General features: G+C 41.3%; 1 protein-coding gene across 3 annotated transcripts; it reads right to left on the bottom strand.

Annotated features, from left to right (window-relative positions):
* Positions 1-65: 65 nt before the first annotated feature.
* Positions 66-25136, bottom strand: celf3a (cugbp, Elav-like family member 3a). 3 transcript variants are annotated; one of them, XR_011102890.1, is made up of 15 exons: positions 24652-25136; positions 23667-23819; positions 21914-21996; positions 12101-12149; positions 10470-10598; positions 9224-9303; positions 8453-8596; positions 7273-7417; positions 5650-5799; positions 5340-5399; positions 4633-4737; positions 3849-3992; positions 3534-3666; positions 3016-3113; positions 66-1307 (listed from the first exon to the last, which is right to left on the bottom strand). XR_011102890.1 is itself a non-coding variant. In XM_068711202.1 (14 exons), exons 2-13 carry the CDS (start codon positions 23809-23811, stop codon positions 3539-3541), a joined length of 1362 nt encoding a protein of 453 aa, XP_068567303.1. In that variant the 5' UTR covers positions 23812-23819; positions 24652-25136; the 3' UTR covers positions 66-1307; positions 3534-3538. The 3 variants fall into 3 exon arrangements, 2 of the variants coding, with proteins under 2 accessions (XP_068567303.1, XP_068567304.1); XM_068711202.1 differs by lacking the exon at positions 3016-3113; XM_068711203.1 differs by lacking the exon at positions 3016-3113 and having other exon boundaries at positions 10470-10595.
* Positions 25137-26107: the final 971 nt, after the last annotated feature.

The following is a 26107-nucleotide window of genomic DNA, read 5'->3' as shown; positions in this document are numbered from 1 at the left end:
GACCTGGATATTTATGCATGCAGTGTCATCAATAACTCATGGCCAAGGTTGGGTTATCAATCATTTAACATAATTGTGTGACATTATAATGGACATTTTGTACAGACTTGTAATTATACTGCACTTCAAGTAGCAACAATAAATCAGCAAAAATAATTTTCTTCCTGTTCCTTGGTAAAGTTGGTCCACAGTTTCACAAGCAACCAACACAGGAGGCCAGATGTTTTCCACTTTGCGCAATACTTCCTCAGGCCTGTAGAGAGCAGCAAACTCCCCTGGATAGCTCATTTATGATCCAACACCCAAACTTTGACACAACCGTAGACCACTCTGTCATTGATTCATCATGCAGAGGAAAGATGGGATTTTTGTGGTAAATCACATGATGTGAACAGACACACATTTTAATTCTAAATTGTACTTTATTTTCTTTTAAAGACATATGTTTTAAAACAGCGAGTGTAGAGAATAAATAAAGAAACATTATGTTGTTGTTGTTTTTTTTACTTCCATAGGTACATTTATGCAATTAAAAACTCTATAATAAGTGTGTTCATTGTCTTGAAGACCACAGAAATCCTCTTTTTTTTTTCTTCTTAAATTAAAAAAGAAATTGTCACATCCCCCCAACCCGCCCCACCCTCATCAAATTGATTACCAAATAAATTAAACGTAAAAAATCAAGATAGAAAAATTCCCAGCCATTCCTTCAACTTTGTTAATTTGAAAAGTAGTGGCAGCAGAGAATCTTAACTCGTGAAGTCCTTCAACTCCATTTTTAAACCAAGGTATGTACAGTGAGAGGAAATTCAAATCTCTTCCAGTTTAATTACCTCATGTTTTTAATTTACGTATAAATAATAAAACTAACTCTACATAACAATATTACCAATGGTAATAATACAGAATAGTATTTTCTCTTTTCTCCGACTGTGTAGACTGGCCTTCTGTTAATGCCATAGACCACAAATCACACTATACAGTAGAACCCTGTTCAGAAGAATAACATCAGTGATATGCTTTTTCTTAACATGTAGATCTTGTTGCTGACAATAGAGTATGTACATAATATAAATTAATCCAGCTGTGGAATGATAGGAAATCTGGAGCACTTCTGATATTGCGGATGCGGATTCTGTAAATGTACTTTGTTGCCGATATTACTGCTGTTGTTTGTTGTTTTTGAAAGCGCATACACGTGATACTGCTTTTTGTGAAGTGTTGCTCCTGTGCTATACGGTTGGTCAAACAACCAAAAAAGGCTGGGACATCCCAAGTGGTTTTCTTGATTGAACTCTTAGGTTTTCCTGGAGGTGAAGAAGAAGAGGAGAGAGAAAAAGAAAAAAAGCACAGAGCATTTTAAACCAAATCACACACATCAAACACATAAATTTAAGACTTTGGAAGTGGAGTGGTGTCTGCAATACACACTGCTTGCACTGATGCCTCAGGGGAGTCTCGGTAATCAACTAGTGTCCATGCAACTCAAATAGTAACAGTCATACTGCTGCAAGTGTATGCACGTTCTTAGAAAATAGTTTGTCATCTCTTTTGGCAGGCAAATTAATTCAGAACATGCACAGCAGGAATTCTGGTGGGGATAACTATAACCTCCAAATTTTTAGAAAACAGTTGGAGCTCATTTTACATTTATTCTAATGATATTCAGAACCATGTCATTCACCAAACTGTAGTTTCTCAGGGAGGTAAGAGTATTCAAATCATCCATTTGTGATGCAGGTTGCTGCAAACAGGGCATCTGCAGGTACCAGAACAATCTATTTGTGACATTTTAAGACCTAATGCTAGTTTATCTAAATAGAACAATTTAACAAAAATGTGAATCATCTGTCCCTTATAAATATTAACTAAATTAAAAACTCATTAACAAGCAGTCATTAACCCTCAAACTTTGTTCAAACCTTCTTACATTTCTATAAATTATAATTCTGATTTATTTCTGATAATCTATATCTAACCTTTTCAAACTTGGTCAATGAACTGCAGAAACCCTGCATAAGACATGTACTGTGTGTTTTTGGTTATTAGAAATGTTAAGTGGACATTTTTGGATGCACTACTTGAATACTATAACACTTTGAGTAGTTTTTGGTGTTATCATGGTTTTGAAGTCCCAGAATTCCTACAGAGGAATGCACATCCTCAGCCAGCAGCACGTGTCACAGGAACCAAACAGCTTTACCCAAAACCTTCTAAGGTAAGGTTAGTGTCTCAGTTGGTACAACACACACACACACACACACACACACACACACACACACACACACACACACACACACACACACACACACACACATTCACTTGTACATGAATATTTTTTTCCACTTCTAGTCGATACAAAACACTCACACGGATATAAATGCACGCACCATCTTGTTGTCTTACACTCAGGCCTCCCACGAACGCACCACCATTCACACACAAATACTATGTTGTCAACCATTTACAGGGGCACGTTCAGTACATTTCCAATCTCACAAAAAACAACAAAGTTCAGGCACAAAGTCACTTGGAATTGAGTTACAACCAAACAAAAAACCCGCACTCACCGAAAACTACCACACCAACCAACTAAACAGAGGGAATATGTAAGAATGATAATCATGACAGACAAAAAGGAAACTAATCAAAAACCAAAAAGTCTAAAAGGAAAAAAATCTAATATATCCATATTTGATGGACAACAGGCTAATTTAGCTCTTAGCACTGAAGCTTTTAGAGGTCTTGGAAAAAAAACAGCATGTCATGATAATCAATTACTTACAAATGCTGAGGTAAAGTGACAGTTATTGATCAGTGTTTGCAAGGAATAAAACCAGGACAAAATAATAAGAGGAAACTCACAACGCACCAAACACAGTTCATGGTCGCCACAGTAACCCGCCATGCAGTTGGAGCATGGTGAATCAAGGCAACGGCCCAAAATAAAAATTGCTAATGGCAACCATCACAGGCAATATCGCCACAGCAACCAACACAGGCCAATTAACTTACAACGCAGTGAGAAGGAAGGGGGGGAGGTTTTAGCGGTTGCTAGGCAACCGTAGCCATAGCGACGCACGTCTCCACGATATATGTATGGACGGGACAGTCTTGAGAGTGGTGTGATGTTTTTTTCAGGAAAAATGGCATATGGCACAGCACAAAAACAATAAATGAAAAGTAAAACAAAAATTAATGACGAACAGTAGTTGGCATTCAACCCTGCGACAGAACACTGGTTAGACAGAACATTTGAACCGAGTGAAAATCTACTTCTCAATCAAACTGTCCCTCGACATACTGAGCACACAATGTATTTAAAATTGATGAGTGCTGCCACCTCATTAAAGTTAATCTACTGTAGGGTTATTGACTTCTTCAGTTCCACATGAAAGACAGCCATTTAAGCACTGAGCCCCCCAATTACATCCACTCTGTCTCTTTAACTTCCAGTCACATTTTCAGCTGTCTATCAATCCCTTCCCGAGCCCGCCCCATCTCCTCAAGCATGTCAATACACAATAACTAACCTCCTTCAGTAAGGCCTGTTGGCATCCTTGGGCCTCTTCAGCTGCACCTTCAGTCTCTTCATGCCGATCTGGAAGCCGTTCATGGCCTGGATGGCAGTCTGGGCGCTGGATGGGTTGTCAAAACTCACAAAACCTGAGGGGGAAGTAACAGAATGAAGGAATCAAACACAAACATTTGCCAACAGCAGCAGCATCTATAGGGAAGAAAAAAGGGAAGCAGATGAAGCTAAAATGATGTGAAAACACGTCTTTCTTTACATAACAAAGAACGCCTCTAAAGACCACAGTGTGGCAACAGCCATCCCAGTGACTCACCAAAGCATTTACTCTGGTTGGTGGCGCGGTCCACAAACACCTTAGCAGAGATGACGTTTCCGAAGGGAAGGAACATCTGCAGTATCTCAGAGTCAGTGAACTCCTGTGGCAGGTGGTAGATGAAGATGTTACAGCCCTCTGGACCTGTACACAAATAGAGCCACGACGACACAGATATGACATGACAAGACAAGACAAGTTAGGCAATCAGTGAGGGCTGCAGTGTTGAGTTAGTGTGAGTAACACAATGTGCAACAATAATAATGCATTTTATTTGTATAGTACTTTTCTAGATGATCAGAGATGCTTCACTTGACTTGAAGTGCTTTAAAGGAATAGTTGGACATTTCGGGAAAATGCATTTTTTTTTCTCCCCAAATACCTTTGGGACTTCTGGACTCTTGGTCGGACAAAACAAGAGTTTTGAAGATGTCATTTTGGTCTCTGGGACATTGTGATGGACATTCTTTTGTAATTTTTGGACATTTTATAGACTAAACAGTAACACAATAATCAAAATAATACTGTATGGTCAGTAATGGAAATAATCAGTTGCGGTCTTTATCTTCACTGTGGTAAATTACGTCTTTCAAATGAGTTGTAAAAGTCTGCTAATACATTGTCATATCATGAAAACCATGAATAAAAACTAACAGGTAGCTAGAGAGGTTATCTGTGACATTAAGCAAGTGTGTGTGATTTGTGGTGAATGGGCTAAAACATGCCAAACCACTGGAATGTTTCTCTAAGATATGAATATTTGTGCACAGCTCTTTGAGTTTACCTTCTCGTTGCTGCAGCTGCTGCGGCTGCTGCGGCTGCTGAGCCACCAGCGTGGGCTGGTGGGGAAACGGCTGTCCCACCAGGCTGTAGGCAGCAGGGTAGGTGGCTGATGGGGGAGGAGGAACAGGTGAGCAGAGAGCAGCGGTGAGGCACGATAGAGACTGCAAACTAATCAGTTCCTCCTCAAAACAACATCTGACAGAGTTGCATTCCCACCTACGGATTTGCTAAAAACCCGGCGATGCTTTTGCATTTAGTTTGTGAGTCACATATAGGGCTGCAGGTATTTACATTTTGTAATATATGTGCATGTTTTGACTTTGGATGTAAATTTCTACTTTACACATGCAGTGTTGGGTAGTCGGGGGGTGCAAAGGTAATGTAGCCGCATCCCATTATGTTACATAAAGCTGTTTTGCATTCTGGTTCCACAGACTGGAAGGATATTTCTAGAAATCAAAACTACAAAAATCTGAAGTCAAGTCAAACTTTATGTGAAATGTATATTTGTGAGATTATTTTTTATTTTATTTTTTTCTCCGACAAACATTGATACTTCAGAAAAGATATGCAAACTTATTATCAGTAGCAGCAGTAAGGTAAGTATATAGCAATACATTCATATGAATAAATGACAATTTATGTCACATTTTATGGTGCTACATCAGAAACATCTAACACAGTTCATACTGAGACAGTGAGGCTCACCTGTATAATGCTGCATGCCTGTATAAGCTTGCTGCAGGGGGTCCAGGACAGGACTCTGAGCTGTGGTAGAGTAAACACATTGTCACCAACTGCTATATGCACACACAAAAAATCCTGAATGCTATTTGGGGCACATCAGCACGCTCCAAATAACATTTAGTGCTTTAATTTAATCTCCTCTTGATTAGGCCCTCGTTGCTGCACATCAAAACGGGAAGCCTGTGAATCTGTGGAGGAATATAATTTTCACAGCAACACAGTTGTTCTCTACTTTCTTGTGTAGCTGCTGTTAAGGATGTTGTGGCTATACCTTGATAAGCATGAACCCCATTGGTGTACAGGGCCTCAGTTGCTGATTGGCCGTTGGAAAGAGATGGAACCGAGGCGTAGCTGTTCACTGTGAGTGGTGGAGGCAGAGCGGGAACAGGTGTGCCTGCCATGGAGGGTGGAGTGTTGGTACCTGGAGGAGACATGTTCAGGGAATTTATTTTTATTCAAATAAATTCAATCAACAGCAGGAATGCGGAATTAAAAGCAAGACTAAAAGGAGATTTTTGCTGGGTATAGATTTGTCAATCTGACAAATTATTTGATTTCCATTTTTGATGATTGTTTCTTTTAGTCATTTATTAAATTCAAGTCAAGTCAATTTATTTATTTAGCCCAATATCACAAATTTGAACTAAAACTGACCTGGGGAAAAATGAAAGAAACCTCTGGAAGAGCAACTGAGGAGGGATCCCTCTCCCATGATGAACAGATGTGCAATAGATACCACGTGTACAGAATAACCAGCACAATAAAATTATTAATATTATTATTATGTATAGACATTAAAACATTTTTTTTTTTTAAATGTAAACATGTATGAAGAAAAACTAAGGTCTAACAAGAGTAAAAGTTCACAGCCAGACGAGCGGCTCTGAGAGGCTGCACTTTGGCACAGCGGTGCTTTGATCTAAATGCTAGCATCAGCATGCTAATTTGCTCACAATGACATGGCTAACATGCTGACGTTAAAGGTACCCTGTGGAGTTTTTGACCTACAGTAGTGCTATGGAGCATATTTTTTTTTAATGATGCACGTGAGAGAAGTGATATGTGTTCCTGCCAACGGTTTCACAGGACACCACCGAGCTACAGGTGGCTGTAATGCAAAGAAATATACTATAGTAAACATGGATGTAAACAATGCTTTTTTTCTCTATCAATTAACTTTGCAAATGTTTTATAAGAGAGGAAATGCATTCAACATTTTTCTTTTAGACCTAAAGGAGACAACACAGTGTGTTTTGGTGAGTAACATTCACTCTAAATATAACTTCTGCTTGTTTACAAAAAAAAACTCCACAGGGTGCAGGTGATGTTTACTATGATCATCATCTTAGTTCAACATGCTAACATTTGCTAAAATACAGCCAAAGCAAGGTATTTGGTCATGAATCAAAGGATTGGACACACTACAGTATTGACCTGATGATGGCACTAAATTAATTAGCTAAGGGATCACCAAAGTTATTACAATTCATCCTGAGGGGGACATCAATGTCTGCACTTTTGCTGTTTACAGTTTCATTAGTTAAAAGTTGCTGCTTGTGTCTGTTTCATATCATACTAAATTGAGTACTTAGTTGTATTTTTTAAAACTCTCAGATATCCACATTGGTATCACCAGTGTTAATCTGGCTACAATACAGACTATCCAAGTACTTACAGGATGCAGGTAATCGCCGTTTTACTGCCTTTTCCACATTAAATTTAAAAGCTCACCTGGTTAACATCATAGCAGACTGAGGAAGATGAAAAAAACTACAAAATAGATGTTTGTTATTTTGTCCTCTTAGGTCCACCTCTCCTTGTGTAGCTGTGCTCATATTTCAGGCAGAAATCTAATCAGGGCTTGTCGGGCCCAGACATCACTGCCTCTCATTACCTGAGGAGGGGGTGATGGATGCGATCGGCGTGGCAATGATGCTGCTGGGGTTGAGGGCGGCGAGTTGCTGCATCTGAACCGCCGCCACGGTGGCAACAGGAGAGAGGTAGGCCGACTGCGCCACCAGGGCCTGCTGCTGCATCAACTGGAAGAGACGGAGACAGAGAAAGAGAGAGAGAGAGAGAGAGAGAGAGAGAGAGAGAGAGAGGTTGTGTTAGAGAGGAGGGGAGAGAAGGAGTCAGGGTATTCTGTGTTTAGAATAAGGAGAATGAAGTGAAGGATCCGACAGTGTTTCTTTGTGTGCAGAGTGCAGACTTTAGGTGAGTGTAATCGTACTACTTGTAAAGTAGAGAAACTAAACCAGGAGACTTTAAACATCCAACAAATTGTAAAAAGGCTCAACATCAGACATTTAGTGAGTGATTTCTGTAGATTACAATTGGGCACTCTTTGTTCACATTCACGTTATTAACTTGTCATAAAAGTCGAACATATTTAATATAATTGCAAAGGCTCCAGTCTGAACCTCAATCAGTAGTCAATATATTTCAGGGCCTCAGCTCTGTATGCTGCAACATAACACAGACAGACAAATTGTCCTTGGTGACTAATTTTTTCAGACCTGACCAGACACATGATATTCCTAATCAGTCTGTGTGCTGAATCAGGTTAGAATTGGTATTAATTGGTGTATAATTTCAGATGGCAATTTTATTTTTGGTTTTAGTTTAGCTTTTTATTGAACAAAAGAATGTTGCTATAAATCAACGCATCCATTACAGGTAAAAAAAAAAGAAAGAAAGAAAAAAGCGTTGTCAGGCCTCCTTAAGCATCACAAACTGAACGACTGTAAATGAGCCAAATCTGAAACCATTTGCAGTAAACGGTCAATTAACAACGAGAGCAGTAATGTGGCTTCACTCAAAATCTTTCCTGTTAAAATCCTCTTGTATGACATTAAAGCGCTTCTATTAGAATCACATGATACACACTGAGTAAAGTTTGCTCTCCAGAACGTTTTGTAGATTTTGAGTCAAATATTTTTAACTTTTTATATTTACATCAGCTCTCACTGCAGTACTGGACTAATCTTCAATCGCGTAATTGTTCTTCACAGACAATCAGTAGGCACAAAGAACATGAAACGTTATTTTCTCTGTGTTTCATTGTGGATACTCACAGCCTGTGTGTAAGCGTTGTAAGCCCCGAGGTGCAGGGTCATGGGACTGATGACTCCCAGCTGAGAGGCCACCTGCTGCATCCGCCGGAGCCCTCGCTCCTTCTCTGAATCGGCAAACTTCACCACCAGGCTGGACGAGGCGCCCTGCGGAGGAAATGGGACACTTCAACATAACTGGACATCCTGGTGGTCTAAGGATCAAGACAATCACAGCATCCTGGTTCCAACCAGAGACCTTTGTTGAAAGTCATTTCTCCTCTGTCTCCCCTCATTTCTTATCGGTTCGGTATTGTCTGACATCGAAATAAATGCAAACATGTCTGTTTACTGTTTTAATAATTCCTGTTTTAACTGAATTAAATATATTTTTTACATTCAGTTAGATATTATTTTTTATCTAGTTGACTCTGGTCGGTTTAGTTATCAAACCATGGTACAAATTACCTACATTGTCCTCTATTATGTGTGTGTGTGTGTGTGTGTGTGTGTGTGTGTGTGTGTGTGTGTGTGTGTGTGTGTGTGTGTGTGTGTGTGGAGGAGGGGGACAGAATGAGAAGTGGTGACTGTCAGCTGAGTCACCACGTTGAGTGTCTAAATGACTGGATTTGGAGCATCTAAAAGTGTGTATACTGTATCTCAGTATGTGTGTGACCATGTGTGTGACCATGTGTTTCTCTGCACGTGTGTATACGTGTGTGTGTATACGTGTGTGTGTGTGTGTGTGTGTGTGTGTGTGTGTGTGTGTGTGTGTGTGTGTAGGGGGGAACTCACTGGTAGAGTACGACTCCCGTGCAGAGCGTTGATGGCGGCCTGGGCCTCTGCGTTGCTCTGGTACTTTACAAATGCACACCCTACATGAAACGACACACCATTAAACGTGGCCTCACACAGACAGACAGACAGACAGACAGACATACAGACAGACAGACAGACAACAGGAAAAACACACACACTCACTCACGGTATACAGAAACTACTTCCCTTTAAAAATACATTAGGAGCCGTCTTACATCTAGCGCTTCATCAGTTACCGTGGCATCATTAAACATGGTCCACAAAACATTCATTGCTTCATCAATCACAGTCCGTAAACCACCAAACGCATCATTAGCCATGACCCATAAAACCTATTGCACCATTAGTCATGCCTCATGCACCAAACGCAGAAAAAAATCTAGCATCTGTGTTTGAACTGTCGCCGGACTTTGATTTACATGGCAAATATCATTAGCTTTGTTGTTCGTGACAATATAAATTAACATTCACGTGGTGGTAATGTGCTGAAGGCTTAATTCTCAAGGCTGGAAAAAACACAAACAGTTAAACAAAGTTTGTTTCACTGAGTTTCACTTTAACAGTCGTGATCTGGACTCTTTGTAATCAATTTATCTTAGAGATCTGTAAAAGCTAAAGGAAAACTGAGTTACGGTGTTTTGGAAATAGTGGCAAGTAAAGCTTGGGGGAAAAATTATCATTCACTGGAACAAATATATATTTAGTGCCTAGGATTTTAGGTAGTCTAATAACTGTGGGTAATTTAGACCAGGAATAAGTTAGCTTTTCCATCCATTTCAGTATAGGACATTTGAAATCACTCAAATGGTTAAACATTGCTAACTTTGTTCAGTCCTGTGTATATAAATGGCCAGGCACCATCCTATTTACAGGTGTTTGAGTGGACTACAGGCTTGCATGGGTATAGTAGTCAAAATCCATAGATGTGGCTCTTTTGCATTTAAATCCTTTAATGTGTGGGTTTTTAAAAAAAGGTATTTTTTATTCAAGGAATCTGAAAGAGGTGATTGTTGAATGCACTGTAACAGAGGCACAGCAGTCTTTGTTGTTATCCTGACTGGAAATAAGTTATCTTATTATTGTTTTCATCCTGTGTAATGCTTTGATTACATGCACAACAATTACTTTGTGTTATATGTTAGTTATAGTCATGTTTTTGTGTTTCTACATGTCCCATTCTGGATTTAACCAATTTTGTGTGCTTCTCACACATTGACGTTACCTTTGCTGGTGCCGTCCGGCCCGCGGAGCACCGTGCACTCCTCTATGCTGCCGAACGGCTCGAACATCTTCCTCACGTCAGTGTCCGTCTGCTGTTTCCCCAGCATGCCCACGAACAGCTTCCTGTCTTCTAAGGGGAAGGAGGTCGCCGAGATTGGGAGGGAGAGAAACAGGACAATGTGCGGATAGTGTGAGTGAGGTTACAGAGGGAATAGAGAGGGAGCAGATGTTTTATGGGAGAGGTGATACAGGCAGTGAAAAACCGGGGGGGGGGGGGGGGGGGGGGGGGGGCATGTCACCGTACATGCATGAATAATAAAGGACAACGGTGTGATAAGCAGCTACAACGTAGGAGGGATCAGCCTGCTATGCTTCAGAGCGCCACCAGAGTGCAGCAGCATGAACATGACAAGAGACAAACAGCATCTGGCGGTGACTCAAATGTTTGTCACCCTCTGTGTTGTCAGAGAAGCTGCTCCGTCTGTCCCCGTCTGTGAAGGATCAGGCCAGTGTTTCTGCATGTTTCAGCCCATTCACTACCAACTGCACGCGCGTTGCATCCCTGCGGACCGTTCTCCAAAACGTGCCAATAGATTTAAAGATCCTAATTTTTTTTTTTCCTTAACATCACATTGTAATTATTTTTGCCATTCATTTTGGTATGGTATATAAATCCCTAGACTTTAAAGCTTGAGGTACAGAATCAGTCACAGTGAGCATGCCGTGGTCTATTATTTTGAGATTGTGGGTGAAAATGTGGAGTTATGTTTTGGATTCGAGAGCTGGCTGCCGTTAAGCATTCAAATTCACAAGCTATGGTTTTAAAACCATCAATCAATTTTTGGTCGTTTCTTGTTTTAAAAGTTGTGGTTTGACAGCAAACATTTCAGACTAAAGCATTACCATTATGTTGACTGTGATGGTCAAGCTAATTTCAAGTGTCTGCAAACTCACTGTCATACAACACTGAAATTAAAGGAAACTAATGTCCCTCTTAAATTATAGTATGTTTAGCTAAACGCTCAGAGATAAACAAATCTGCACTCAAAATGTTGGGGAAAATGTAAAGGCCTTTTTCACATCCGACATTCTGACGTCATAGTAATAAAAACAAAGGTGAAAATTACACAAGTGTCTAATAGCATTAGCAAAAGCTAATTACTGGGACACTTCAATAGAACAGATTCTATTCAAGTGTCCCAGAAATGGGCAAGAATAACGTAAAGTATATAGGAATGGTAGTTAATGAATAAAAAAATGATGCTTTAAGTTTAAGTTTAAATTTATAAATGTGCTCACAAACATGTGAAAATGAGCTGTGGTTAGGTGACTCGATGTTAGGGCTAAAGGCTCTTTAATGGCATCTATCTATGGTTTTCTATGCAAAATTGTTGCAATTGCTTGTTTGTAGAAATTCCCCCAATCATTAACTGGTACTGTCTAGATTCTGATGGTGACATTTTGAGATGTTGTCACAGTCTTAAGAGCCGTGCACAAAAAAAACATTGCATTTTACTCGTTGCAAGTGTTTCTGTGTGGATTCAAGACTGAATGACTGTGTTGGTCGTGTACACGGTGACGGTGTTGTTTGAACAGGTGCTGTGTTTCTAGATGGGGACAGGTGTCTCTTACCCCCTCTGCTCTCGCTGTCCGCCGGCTTCACTTGGATTGGACGGTTCATCTGGAAAGAAAGAGGTCACGTGGCAGGGTCAGCTTTAAATACAGGACAGCAGTAGTGATCATTAACACAAGAAAAACAATTGAATCTATGCACCCCTGGCACTTCATCACAATGTGGCCAGTACTTGTCATGTAAACTGCAAAAGATGACGTTCATGTGTACCGACATCCTGGAACCCACCTAGAAATGCTATTAATGCTTTAGTATGATGTAATCTGGTGACACATGCATGCATGTACGGATGTTAGTGAATTTGGGCTAAGCTCCAGCCTCCTACGATCCCCCACTAATTTCTTATTTTCCAACTCTACTCCAGCAGAACACGGCTGACACCGATACGTGTGATTTTACATTCACAGTGTCGTACAGTCTCTCTCTCTCTCTCTCTCTCTCTCTCTCTCTCTCTCTCTCTCTCTCTCCAAGTCTCTCTCAGAATCTGCTCTAATCCTGCAGTCCATCGTTCCCTCTCCCCCTATCACACAAAACCAGGAAAAGCACACACCCACGCGGGATTGGGGAAGTGATAAGATTAAGAACACTCGCCGGCTAATCTGGATTACAGGAGCACGCAGCATCAGAATAGCGAGAAATTCTGAGGCCGACAGAGAGACAGAGATGAGGGTACACAGGGTTAGAAAGGAAGGAATTATAAGGGGAAAAACAACAAAGAATAAAAGAATGACAAAGAAGAAGGAGAGCACACACGACACAGAGAGGGATTAGGCGACCTTTTCATAATTCATCAAAAGACAAGCTGCTGAAATGCCTTTTTTTTATTATCCTCGCCACTATTTAACAAAACCCCTATATGAAATTGTGCACACATCAGTGCCTCGTCTTTCAAATGTATCGAGCACGGTGAAAAGAGGTATTGAGTGAAACGAAGAAAAGAACGAACAAGAGAGGGAAAAAAGGGAGAAGGGTGGGATTGAGAGGGATTGAGGGGAAGGGAAGGAGCATATGGAGGAAAGGACGGAGGTGGGGGGATGTGAGCGTGTGTGAAGGGGAGGAGGAGGATGAAGGGTGATGTCGGTGAGGAGTCGAGGTGAGAGCAACAGAGTGACACTCTGTTAGCTGTGGCTTAATGAAGGTCTTAATTATGGAGCCGGTGACATTTCAACCAGTCACTGATCCTGTGTCACTGATTGATCCGCTGTGATCGGTCACCAGGAGACACTATCGATCGGGGCCACGGTTGCGCTCCACCACCAGGACCCGCATGCACAAACACCGTCGCATCCACGCCACCATTGTACCTAACCACCGGCTGAGATACCACCAACCACTGCTGCAGAGGGCCCCTGTGCCCCCCTGCACTGAGAGCGTCCAATTGATTGCACCAATTAATGGGATGATAGAGTAGATGGAGGGGTAACGTCTCAAAACCATCTTCCAATCAGTCAAGCAAATGTGGGTGTCGGCTACTGCAGTCAGTGAATAGTAATTTTTGTTTAAATTATAGTTTAGTTTGCGGCAAAGAGAACTTCATCCTGACAGGGCCCACAAACTAGAAGTCAGGTACTCGTGGAGTTGTAGGGTGCTTTGGAAAAAAGCACTCAACAACAATGACTTATGTTATTCTAAAAGGGTCCATTGATTGCATCTTGTCCACCGCTTACCTCAACACCAATCATTTGTTATGTTTTTTGCACTTGTAGGCCTACATGCAATGTTATGTATTTACTACCTTATAATTTCTGTTTTGCTGCCCATTGAGGCGTATCTTAAGTGTGTTGAATATCAAACTACAGATTGCTTTATTCTTACTCTTCATTCTTACTCTTTTATCTAATTGTGGATTTTTGTATGTGGATATCAGGTCAAATATTAAGTTGGTTTTCATCAAAAGGTTATCAACTAGAGGTTGTAGTAGTTGAGGGTGCATTTCATATTTTATAATATAAATGGTTGACCTGAAAGTATTTTTAAAAATATAATTTAATCACAGCTGATGGAAGGATGCAGGCAATTTGGACAGTTTTAACCACATTAAAAGATACATGATCATTGTGCATGGTCAGATATGGTCATAGATGTGACATACAGTATAGGCCTATATCTTAAAATATTGGTTTATGTTTTCAAATCCATTTATTCCTGTGTTTTTTCCCCCATGCATAGTATTCATCAAAGTTACATTTAAAGATTGGGTAGGTAATGTCTTTTAGAAACCTTTTCTTGTTTGTATTACATCCTGACAGCCATCAATAAATCCAATGCTCTGACAAAAAAGAAAAATCAATCAATTCATTCAGCTGCCTCCCTGACGCGCACTCTGCCCTTGCACTCATCGCTCGTCACTTGTGTCTTCCAGCTACTTTAATTGGAAAAGAATGGGCTACACTGGGCTGGTTTTTTTTTACCGGTTGGATAACTTAAAAAATCTAGCTTACTCTTGCTGGCACAGCCGTCAAAAACATGATACTGACAACAAGACCTTAGTGTCCTCTGTGGATGCTCCTGCCCCACATGCAATATACTAACAGAAATGTACGTACACAAATTATTTCTATATGAAACATGACACACCATCTACAATAAAACCAGACTCAGAACAAGATTAGATGGATTACTTTTTCAATGCAAAGATAAAGATAAATCTTGGTGTATTTTGTCTAATCCCTGAGCTGAGTTAAGGAGTCAAAGCCGATGCTACAACCACATGGCAGTAGCTTTGTGTGACATCGTTGATTGACATTATGTTTGAATGGCGCCTGTAGAAAATGCCGTGGCCCATATTTCACTGCAGGAGGAAACAGCGAAGGCCGTGGCGGTGGTGATAGAGAGAAGCGCAGCAGATGGCTCAGGAGATTGGAATTAGAATATATACAAGAGGGAAAACAGTGAGAAGTGGAGGCCATCGAGGCTGTGCCACTTCAGATCGGCACGGCAACTGGCCCCACTTCTCTGACGAAGATGGCCATCGCCATGACAACCCCGGTGATGAGAACTCCACATCAGGTAAACAAGGTTGCCCTGAACGACTTGCGGAAGAGACGGGCGGAAAACAAACGAGGAGGACAAAGGGTGCTTCTAGGTCGAGAGATAGAGGGATTAGACGTGTGAGGGAGGAGGGGTGAGACGAGGAGGAGAGGAAAAATGAAAGACACCGCACTCAAAAAAAAAGGAAAAAGAAGGATGATGTAGGGAGTGCTCGTGCCTGTTGAATGTTGGCGCTGCCTCGAGAGCAGATGCAGAAGCAGGGAGAAAAATATCTCCCTCTAAGCCTAAACCACTAACGCACACTTTACAGTAATTTGCTCTCTCTCCCCTCCTCCCCCTCCTGTTGCTCCCCTCCCCTTTCTCTCTTAGGCTTGTTTACAAAAACAGTCCCATACTGTGCACAGACAGCACAAGGCGAAACCTTTCTACAGCCCTTTTTACCAGTGTGTTTCTGATTTGTTTTTCCCCTATGTGCTCCATCTCCAAACACACATATATTTCATGCAATCATCCTACGACTAAACACACATTTATTGTTCCCACACACACACACACACACACACACACACGCACTGCTCCTGTCGCTCACAGCAACATCGACACATACTTAATCTGTTCGCTCTGCGATGCCATTGGGGATTTTCCTGGGATTATGAGATATTAAATCCATAGGTCATTCAATCAAATCATGCATGAACCCCCATAACGTCAACGCGCATATGCACCAAGGAGAGGCTCCCGTGGAAATGCATTTTCATCTACCACGACAACGTAAATGTGTTTTAGATAGAGGAGCGTTTACAGCCGGAGCGAGTAAGGCATATTGATGATGATATTTTTCTCTATTATGCGCGCGGAGCAGATGATAATCTCTGCGCTCTCAGCTCAACGCAGCCAGTGTTGTTAAGTCTATATAGCAGGCTGCTGCTGTGTGAGGGTGACACATTTCTGTCGCCTGTTTTCTCTCCAATTTCAATCCATTCTGCCCTGAAAAGCAGTCACTCTGAATGTTAAATTTATCAGCAGAGACCATCTCCCCTGCTCTTTCAAGAACATTTACAGCAGGGAGGCAGAGTTGGAGGTGGAGGGTTGGGGTGTAGTTGGATGGGGCAGGGGGGTGGGGGGGGCACAAAGACAATTTTCTGTCTTTGCCTCCCCTCCGCTCCATCACACAGGGCTGGTCATTGCATCGCGCCGGTCGCCTAGCAACCTGGCATCCCTCGTCTCCGTCGTCTCCAGGCAACGAGACCTGCGACCGTAATCAACCTGCCAGCTCTCCCCCCCGCCCCCCCTCCCTGCTCTGTTTCCTCTCCCGTCTCTGCTGCTTTTGCTCCCTCGCTTCTCCATCCACCACCTCGCCGCAAATGCACTTACGCTGGGACACACTTGTGAATTCACCCGGGGGAAAAGAACAAGCACAGGTGGAAATTGGTATATTCACAGGCAAAAAAAAAGAAAAAGAACAAAAAAAAGAAAAAAAAAAAAGGGAGAGATTAAGAGACACAGATGATTGTGAGCTCGCACAAAGAGTTGGAACAAAGCGACAGAGGCAGGGACAAAAAAAAAAGAAAAGCAGGGATGCACAAGTATACAAGTATACGGTCTGCACGTGGATACACACACAGATGTGCACACACACATGGGCGGGCAAGCACAGAAAGCAGGGAGAAAGCCTACCTTCTCCTGAATTCAGCCAGTCGCTAAGTCAATCAAACACAAAGAGACTGACAGCTCCACGCCTGTACAGTTCAATAATATTTAATCAATGGACCAGTCTTCAGTGTCAAAGCTGCTTCCCAGTGCTGTCTCCTTCCCCTACAGGGTTCACTAGTCTGTCCAGTATCAAGGCGAAGATGACAGCTATTGAAGCTGACATTCAGCCTTTTTTGTCAGACAGCCAACAAAAATCCTTCAAAGTGTAGAAACTGAATATCAAAGAGTAAATTTCTAACAACACTCAAGTTGACTCTCAATTGTTTTGTCTCTTCTCACTGTTAAATATTCATGTCAAGTGTTGTTTGACTCGACTCAGTGGAGCAGAAGGGAAAAAGAACTGAATCGCGGACACATTTCTGTGTGTGTGTGTGTGTGTGTGTGTGTGTGTGTGTATGTGGGTACAGATAGGGTCCATGTCCTACTTTCTTTTAGTTTTTGTTGTTGTTTTTTTAACTGCACCATAGTCCAGTGTATATGTAGTTCAAAGAGCCTAATGAGTTTTGAGACAACAGCCTCTTTCCACATTTGTGTGCTCCCATACCATCGCACACTCCCTAACCCCCAAAACACACTATTTCTCAGTAACAGATGTCTGTATGTAAGCTGATAAACACACTGCCTCAATGCACCTCCAACCCCCTCCACCCTTACTACCACCCACTGTTCATTATCTCAAACTTTCATTCATCTCTTCCTCCCCCTTCCCCCATCCTCCCTTATTGCCCCCCCCCCCCTTTCCCCCTCCTTCATTTATCCAATTTCTCTCTAATTCACACCCATTTACCACCTCTATAAATCCAATCTGCATTCATCATAACAGTCACCCCAGAGTGACGTACAGAGGCCCTTTTTTTTTGTTTGTCAGTCAGCGCCGCCTGTCCTGCGTCGTCCCCGCAGTGCATTGATATGCATGCATATGTAAATGAATCGACGCCTGAATGCACATTCAACTCCAGATAGATTCATCAAGTGAACACATTCGCTCCGAGGCCGCGCTAATTGCTATCATCAGCGTCACCATCGCCGCAACTCACTGACATCAGGACACGGCTACATATGGAGGCCTTGCTTTATCTGCTTATAGTCAGATACATGAAATGACATGTGAGCAGGTTTACATGCTCATGCTCACATCATAATGTTTAAGGGCTACATTTTTTGCCTTCATTGCGTGCAAAAATGTCAGTTTCTGCCTAATTAGCTGTTAGCAGAAAAGAGACTAAAATGCAAAGATTTAATAAGTGACTCTTAACATCACCCTGCAACTGTTCATGTTCATGTGTCTCTACAGCAGAACGTTTGCTCAGACATTAAGGGCACAACGTTCTGGCACTACAACTTCCCATCTCATATCCTGCGTGAAAAGCTTGAGCTATATTTAGCATATGCATTTATTTCAGACTATTGATAAAACCCCTCTGTCTGCTCTGTCTGAGTCCTTATGGCTGAGTAAATGTCAGGCTTAGTCAGATGTTCCACTCAAAGAGGGCTCTTTCCTCTCGTATGGGCAGCTTAAACACAGAAGGCCTTGCCGCTCAGATTCTACACACACACACACACACACACACGCACACGCGCGCACACACACACTGCAGATAATGAATGAAGAAACCTGAGAGCGGCCTATAATAAACCCAACAACTTCCATCCATCCATATCTTTGGATGTGTACTCTCCATGGAAACACGTGCACACAAAGACAAACAGACACTTGCACACAGACGCGCATGCACACACACAAAAGCACACACACCCTTCATTAAACCGCGTTAGTGCGAACACCTGCCCTCCCTTCCCCCGCTGCACATGCAAATATACACCAAAACACACACACACACACCCGCGCGGCTACTTTCTCACTTGGGCACAGTGGCACTATTAAATACTTATTGCATTTAAAATGAACTGTGAGGCATTGTTGCAAATATTAATTCAAGACAGTGAGTGTTGATGAGGGGTAATATAGAGTATCTCTACTGATGCAGATATGAGCTTCAGGGCTGCAACTGACAATTATTTTCCTTATCAATCAAATGAAAATGTTGACATTTTGGGAAATGCGCTGATTGGCTTTCATGCCAAGAGTTTGGAGAATACTTCTATGTCTAGATGCTAAATATGATGCTAAAGGAAGTTAGCTTAGCATAGAATAAAGACTGGAAACAGTGTGGCTGTTAAACAAACACAATATGTGTTGATTAGCAAGTAACTGGTAGGTGGATTTTGGTACATCTGGACAGAGCCAGACTAGCTGTTTCTCCCTGTTTCCAGTCTTTATGCTCTGCTAAGCCAACAGGCTGCAGCTTCACATTTACTGGACATACATGAGAGTGGTATCAGAAGGCAAATAAGCAAAATTCCCAAAATGTCTAACTTTTCGTTTAACCAACTGGTTATTTTCTCAATTAATCGTTTGGTCTCCAAAAATGCCAGAAAAGTCCATGGGGACATCTTGAAATGTCAACAGTCCAAAACCCAAATACATTAAGTGTACAATCATAGAGGAAACCAGAAAACATTTTCTCCTCAAAAGCTGGAAACAGTACATATTTGGTATTTTGTCTTGAAAAATTACTTGGATGCTTAATGAATGATGAAAATAGTTACTGTATCCCTTTGTGTCTGAAGACCTTTAATGGCAAATAGCAACGAGATTCAATCATTCAGCTCATTTAACAGTTACCTATTTGAAGTTGTTGAAATATAAGTTGGGGTGGCTGTGTAAAATGGCTTCTTTTTAATGTGGCATACATATCTGGATGTTATTGTCTCTATGAGCCTCACAGCAGCGGACTTAGCCAGACGAACTGACCTGAGATGGCGCAGAGATAAAGCGATAAGAACAGAGCAGACAAGAGTACAAGATGTCCAAATAGGATTGAACGTGAGTACCTCCCACCTCCATTTCCACACTTTCCCTCAGAGTGAATCTGGTATATTGCTCCTGCCTTTTTTCTCTCCTCCCTTTTCCAACTCCACCTTTCTCTCACTTTCGGCTGAATGTGCTTTTGACACTCTTCCTCCCCCTCTCACTTAGATACGGCCTCTCTCACCTGAAATTAAACACAAGGCCAGGTGCCACTCCAAAACTACCATCTGTTCGCCCCGGCCTGACTTCTTTCTTTCTATTTCTTTCTTCTTTCCTATTGTTAGCAGAGAGAAAAAAATCTGTAAAATAGCAAGAAAAAAAAAAAAGCCTGAAGACCAAGGAGGAGAAATGCTAACAAAAAAGCAGTACTGAGCGTTAATGACTTCCTTCAGTTTTCTCTTCATTCAGGTGAGCTTTCATTCTCCTCTCAGTCCAATAATTGCTTTCATGTTATTTCTTTTGTATCGGCCAAACCATGAGATGCCAAAGTTAATTATTCTTTGGCAGTGCAGGTGCAATTAGATGACAATTACACCACAGCTGGTAGCACGGGTGGGAGGCAGTTCTAGTCCGCGTGGGCGTGTGTGGAGCTAATAATATGGTTTTCGCCTTTTTTTTTCCTTCTTCTTCTTTTGGCAAAGGGAGGGGGAGGGCAGGGAAGGATTGAGAGAGCACAGGAGGGTTTAGCTTGTTCCACACGGCTTAGAGGTAAGAGGTTGTGAGGAGGAGAGCCGCTGGGGTTGAAACGCAGGGGGGACAGGGCTTTAGCCATGGGGCATTGGGCCCTGCTGATCCCCTACGAGAGGTCAGGAAGGTCACGCTACTGTCACGCTAACAATGGGATTTCTTTTGTTGCCACCCTAGTACCAGCCTGCTCCTTCAACTGTCTCCATGTCCCCCAATAACCTCCTGCCTGCCATTACGACAATGTTCTGCTGAAACAATCAATAAGTCAGTGTTCAACATTTTTAATCATTGAGTAATTGCTTGTTTATCACGGCTGAAATTCCAAACATTTGCTGGCTCAAGTGTCTCAAAACGTGAGGGCTAGAGCTATATGTCTGCCTTAGGGTGTCACCGATTAATTGCGTTGTCTATAAAATGTCTTAAAAAATTTTGAAAAATGCCCATCACGATCTGCCTTGTTTTGTCCTACCAACAGCCTAAAACTCAAAGATATCCAGTTCACTATCACATGAGCTCACATTTTAGAGGTTGGAACCAGAGAATGTTTTGCAGTTTTGTTTGAAAAATTACCCTATTGAATACCAGTGGGTTTCGGACTGTTTGTAGGATTAAAACAAGCAATTTGATCACATCACAAAGCTGAATGAATGATTCATCGGATAAATCAATACTGAAATGAATCGTTAGGTGCAGCCCGACACTGTTCTCCTGCTCCTCCTCCCTTTCCTCAAAAACTATGGTCATGCGCTGCCATTCGGCAAAGAGAGAGAGAGAGAGAGAAAAAAAAGAAGTGAATGATGTAGATTTCAACAAAAATAACCAAAAGGAAACAGGGGTAAGGCCTTGTTAGTCAAAGAGGAAGCAGCAGCAAGTCTGGGAGCACACTCTGTCTCAGTAATTCCTTGCCTTGTCGCCTTGTCTCTCATATAGTCGGTTATTATAGAGACGCGGCTGTCATGTCATATTTAACTCTGGAAATGTCATTTGGCAGCACACCTGCTGCCTGGCTATGCTAATAAAGCTAGGTTTAACTTTGATTAGAATTCAGAGGGAGAGATGGATGGAAGGGGGGGGGGGGGGGGGGGGGGGGGGGGACAAAAAGGAAGAGAAACATCAGAGAGAATAAGAGCTGGAATAGTCACTCCAGCAGCGAGCCTCATAGCTGTCTCTTTCGACCCGTGACATGTAGCAAGATGACTCATGCCTTAACTGGATGGATGTGTCTGGATGCATCACATATGAAACATAAGAGAGAGAGCAGCCTCTGACCTTTATTGGAGCATATCAGCTAAAGGGGGAAGTCAGGCCTGCATGTCAAACTCGGTTAATTTTCTGGCGTCACTGTGTGTCTGTGTGGTGTGTTCAGATAGCCCAGCATGCCAGTTTTTCTGCTCCCTCTACATATATATATATATATATATATATATACATATATATATACATATGTTATATATATATATATATATATATATATATACATATATATATATATGTATATATATATGTATATATATATTTACATGCGAGGATCTTAAAAAGACGCACTCACCCCTGGTAGTGTCTTCTGCTCGTGCAGTGCATTCTGGGCTTTGAGGGCGGACTCACGTGCACAATATGTCAGGAAGGCACATCCTGGAGACAAGTGTTAGAAGATCAGAGAGCCATAAGTCTATGTATTTTTAATGTCAGATTCATATGCTGCACATAATGTATGGAGTTGGCAGTGCAATGTTATTGTAACTTAATCTTAATTGGCCATTTGCCCCTGAATGTCTGTAGGCAGAAACATGCTGCTGGAGTTTATTGTCCTATTATTAATCTTCCATTTGATATATGTGCTTTGCTTTTATCTTAACAACTGGTCTGGGTCAGCATGCATTAAACATTTCGAAAAAAATGCCTCCCGCCTTTAATCAGGCCGTCATGAGTAAATGTATTTAAATCAGCATGAAACAGAGACAAGAATTCAAATATAACAACGCACAACTAACATTTTGCTAAATACTTCTCACAGCAGCACTGGAGATCTACGTGATTATTAAATCATAATACCTGGAGACTATTCAGACACAAACAGTCTGAATGGGTATTTAATATCACGCTGCTAAGGCCAAATGTATGCAGTACCACATAATAGAGAAAGGCCTTCATTAACCTTTAGGGCTCCCACAAATCATGAATATGCAAATGTATGCAGAATAGGTGTTATAGGTGTTAGAGGACTGATACCACCTGGCCTATACGTCTCCCAAACGGCTGATGGTTTATGTGGATTTATAAAGGCCTTTGTTTTCTGCACTCAGATTTGCATTAGAAATGACAGTAAGGATCATTGTTTAGCTTAGATCACGTTGACCAGCTCTAGTCCATCTGTCAGGAGTAGGATTTTGAATGCGCTGGGACATTGTTTAGTAGTGGGTGACACTTAACTCTTAAAAAGTGACTGACATCACCATGTGAGTCCAATTATGAACTGACAAAATACTTTTTGTGAGATTGATTTGACAGCTAGCTTTCTGGTTGCAAACATTTGAAAAAAATGCAGCGTGCTGTGTAACATTTTTAATACCAACACCCTGAAATCTCTTCATTTTTTCTTTCATTTTTTTAAATGTAGCATCCAGAGGTAGGCGTGGAGGGAAACCTCCCAGCATGCATCAGGGGTCTCATGAACACAATCCTCATTTCATGTTTTATTTGTGTTTTGCACTGTGCTCAACAATGTGTCCACATTTCAATTGTTTTCATATAGTTAGCTCCACAATGTGAGCGCAAAGTAAACTGGCTGAGGCTGAAGAGTGCATTGTCCATTAATCTAAGGCAGAAAGCAGTGGCTCCTCCTCCTCAGTCAGGACACTGAACTTCAAACTGCTCTTCATAGTAGAAGTATGGCATTATGGAAATATAATACAGCACTCTGATATGTGGTCAACTCCAAATTAAAGAAAGGGTTTTATCAATTACAATTACGATTATTCAAGGTTCATCAATACTTTAGTCAATCAATGTCAAAAATATTAAATATTTTAGTCAGTCCATGAAAAGTGAAGATTGAAACTTATCACCAACTGTGAATCAGTTTTCTTTTTTCGATTAATAGTGATAAACATCAGGATTTGGCCACACATGGGTCCTTAAAGAGGCTCCAGAGAGACCATGGCTGAATGAGGACTACTGGTATTTACTGAGAATTAAAACCGAGCTAGGACATATATGATTAACAGGCCTTGCTCTCATCATAACTAATACTAAATTAACAATATTTTTACCATATGAGGAGTTCTTGGCAACATGTTCCTCACCTTTGTGCATCCCTGTGTATTTGTCCTTTATCACCGTCAACTCATAGATCTTGCCAAACTGCTCGAAGATGGGCTTCAGGTCCTTCTCCTCCAGGTTTCGGGGTATCTGCCCGATGAAGAGCTTGATTGCGTCAGGCTCCTTCATTGAGAAGTCTGGGGAGGAATAATAACACACACACACACACACACACACACAGATTGGAGGAGGCGATCAGGAGGAGCAGACAGGAGCCTGCGGGCTTAAATTCACACTGCACAGGAGGTGCAAACAGGAGGCCGGGGATGAAGGTGCAGATGGGAGCGTTCAGTGGGAATGAGAGGCTGAAATAATATCTATTTTTTTTTCAACATGGATATCCCAATAAAACACACATGATTATCACAAATAACAAATATTACAAAATAGTTCACTGTTGACACAGATACATTGTCCGCGCTAAGCACTATGAATCCTATAAGAATAGTGATAGTAGTGAGAGTGATGCAATTTTATTTTAGTGGGGATTCTTTGCAATTACACATCTTTTTATTTTTCAATATAACTTCAACAGCTGAAGCCACCATGTTGTGTATCATTTGCATAGAAAACTAAAAACATATCAATCACAGAAAATGAAATTATAATCTCATGACGTTCACATTATTGATGAACATTATGGATCAATTATCATGATTCATAGCTACAGAGCTAAGATATATTATCAATGCCTTACATCAAAATTAAGTAAATAAGTACATCAAATAATAGTCGGCTACACACAATCCTTAATGCACTGATATTCGGTCTAGGCCGCCTATATTCATACAGAAACATGACAGTGTGTCTGTCAACACAGCTGGAGACCTGCGCTCTCTTTGTCAGGACATGGGTGACAACAACAATGACCCGAACATGATTTTACACCTCTGTCCAAAAAAAACCAAAAAAACACAGAACAACAAAGAGTTGTAAAAAAAGAAAAAGAAATAAAGAAGACAATCATACCTGTGGTGCTGTTCGTGGCAAAGAATCGGCGCGATGAGTGGATGCCTTTATTCTTCCCCCGCTGTTATTTAGTTGTTGAATTTCAATTATTCAGTTCATTTGTCTGTAAGAGCGCCTTTGGATCCTCTAACAAGTTAGGCCTGTACCCCCACTATAACAACACAAGTAGCATCCAGCGACGGTCCTTTATTCGGCATGAGCGTGTTTTTCTAGACCTGCTTTTTGTGTTTTTTCCCCCCTGACAGATGCTCCGTGATTTTTCCCTTTCAAATATATCTGATACAAACATAAAGAAATGTCTCTCTATCTCTCTAGCTAGGCTGAATGAAGAGTATTGTGGTAGATGAATTTAGGCTTCCTTCAGCAGACCGTGGGGAATTGGCAGTCTGGTTGGCTGTCCTCTCCTCTCCCTCTCCCAGTGTGTGTGTCTGTACTCCTTTGACGTCGTAAGCCGGTGTCTCCCTCCCTGTCCATCTCAGCTCCAGCCCTCCTCCCCTGGGCTGTACGAGCCGTGATGTCTGCCGCCAGGGACCGTCGCTAAACTACCAGCCCTGTGGCAGGCGGACAGGCTGGAAAGAGGTAACTAAAAAGACAGCACATAAAACACAGTCATGGCTGCAAAATGTGATGCTGAATGTTCCTGTGTAAATTAAGGCTTTTTTTTTACCAATTTGAAATGAAAGCTTTTTCACATTAAGGTCAATTTTTGTTCTTACTGACTTCTTACAGAGTTGGAGATTGTGCACTGTTTCTATATCTTTTGATGGCTCAATATCCAAAACAAATATTATAATAATTCCTCAAAAACACCATTGTTATGCAGTAGGCAATGCTGCATTTCTCTTTGTATCTACTTATTTCTGTTCTTGTGCAGCTGCAAAAAAACACATTTTCCCTCTGGTGATCAATAAAAGCATTTCTACTCTTATACTATAAGAAAAAGTACTTACATACTGTATATGTATGTATATGTATATGTATATGTATATATATATATATATATATATTTATATATATAACACGTGGTGATTGTTACCCCCTCATTTCCTAACTTTTTCCCAATTGCTACTGTAAATCTGGAAGAATGACGCTATAGATTGCTGGCTGTATTCTAAAGCGTTACCTAATTTCATATTATCTTGTTATCCCTGTTGCATGACTGTCATAAGTATTACAGTCCTGGCTTTTTGACAGCACCCATCTTATCAGACTTGGGAATGTGAATCATTAGCCTAAATTGTCGGACCCCAATATCCAAGACAAATTGTAGTGATTGTTGTAGGGAAAATATTTTTTGGTTCCTCTTGCATACTTTTTGCGGGCATTTCTGCTTTATTTGATGTGATAGTCAGAGGGAGAGAGAGGGAATGACATGCAGCAAAAGGGCCCGGACTCAAACCTGAGCCGGTTTGCTAAGACTCAGCTTTGGTAGTTTATGCTTTATCTGGTGAGCTAA

This window comes from Cebidichthys violaceus, unplaced genomic scaffold (assembly GCF_023349555.1).
Source record: "Cebidichthys violaceus isolate CVI_PGR_0920_01 unplaced genomic scaffold, fCebVio1.0.p SCAF_16, whole genome shotgun sequence".
NCBI classification, from domain to species: Eukaryota; Metazoa; Chordata; class Actinopteri; order Perciformes; family Stichaeidae; genus Cebidichthys; species Cebidichthys violaceus.
The sequence above is the reverse complement of the archived record's forward strand: the minus strand, read 5'-3'. Positions and strand labels throughout refer to the sequence as shown.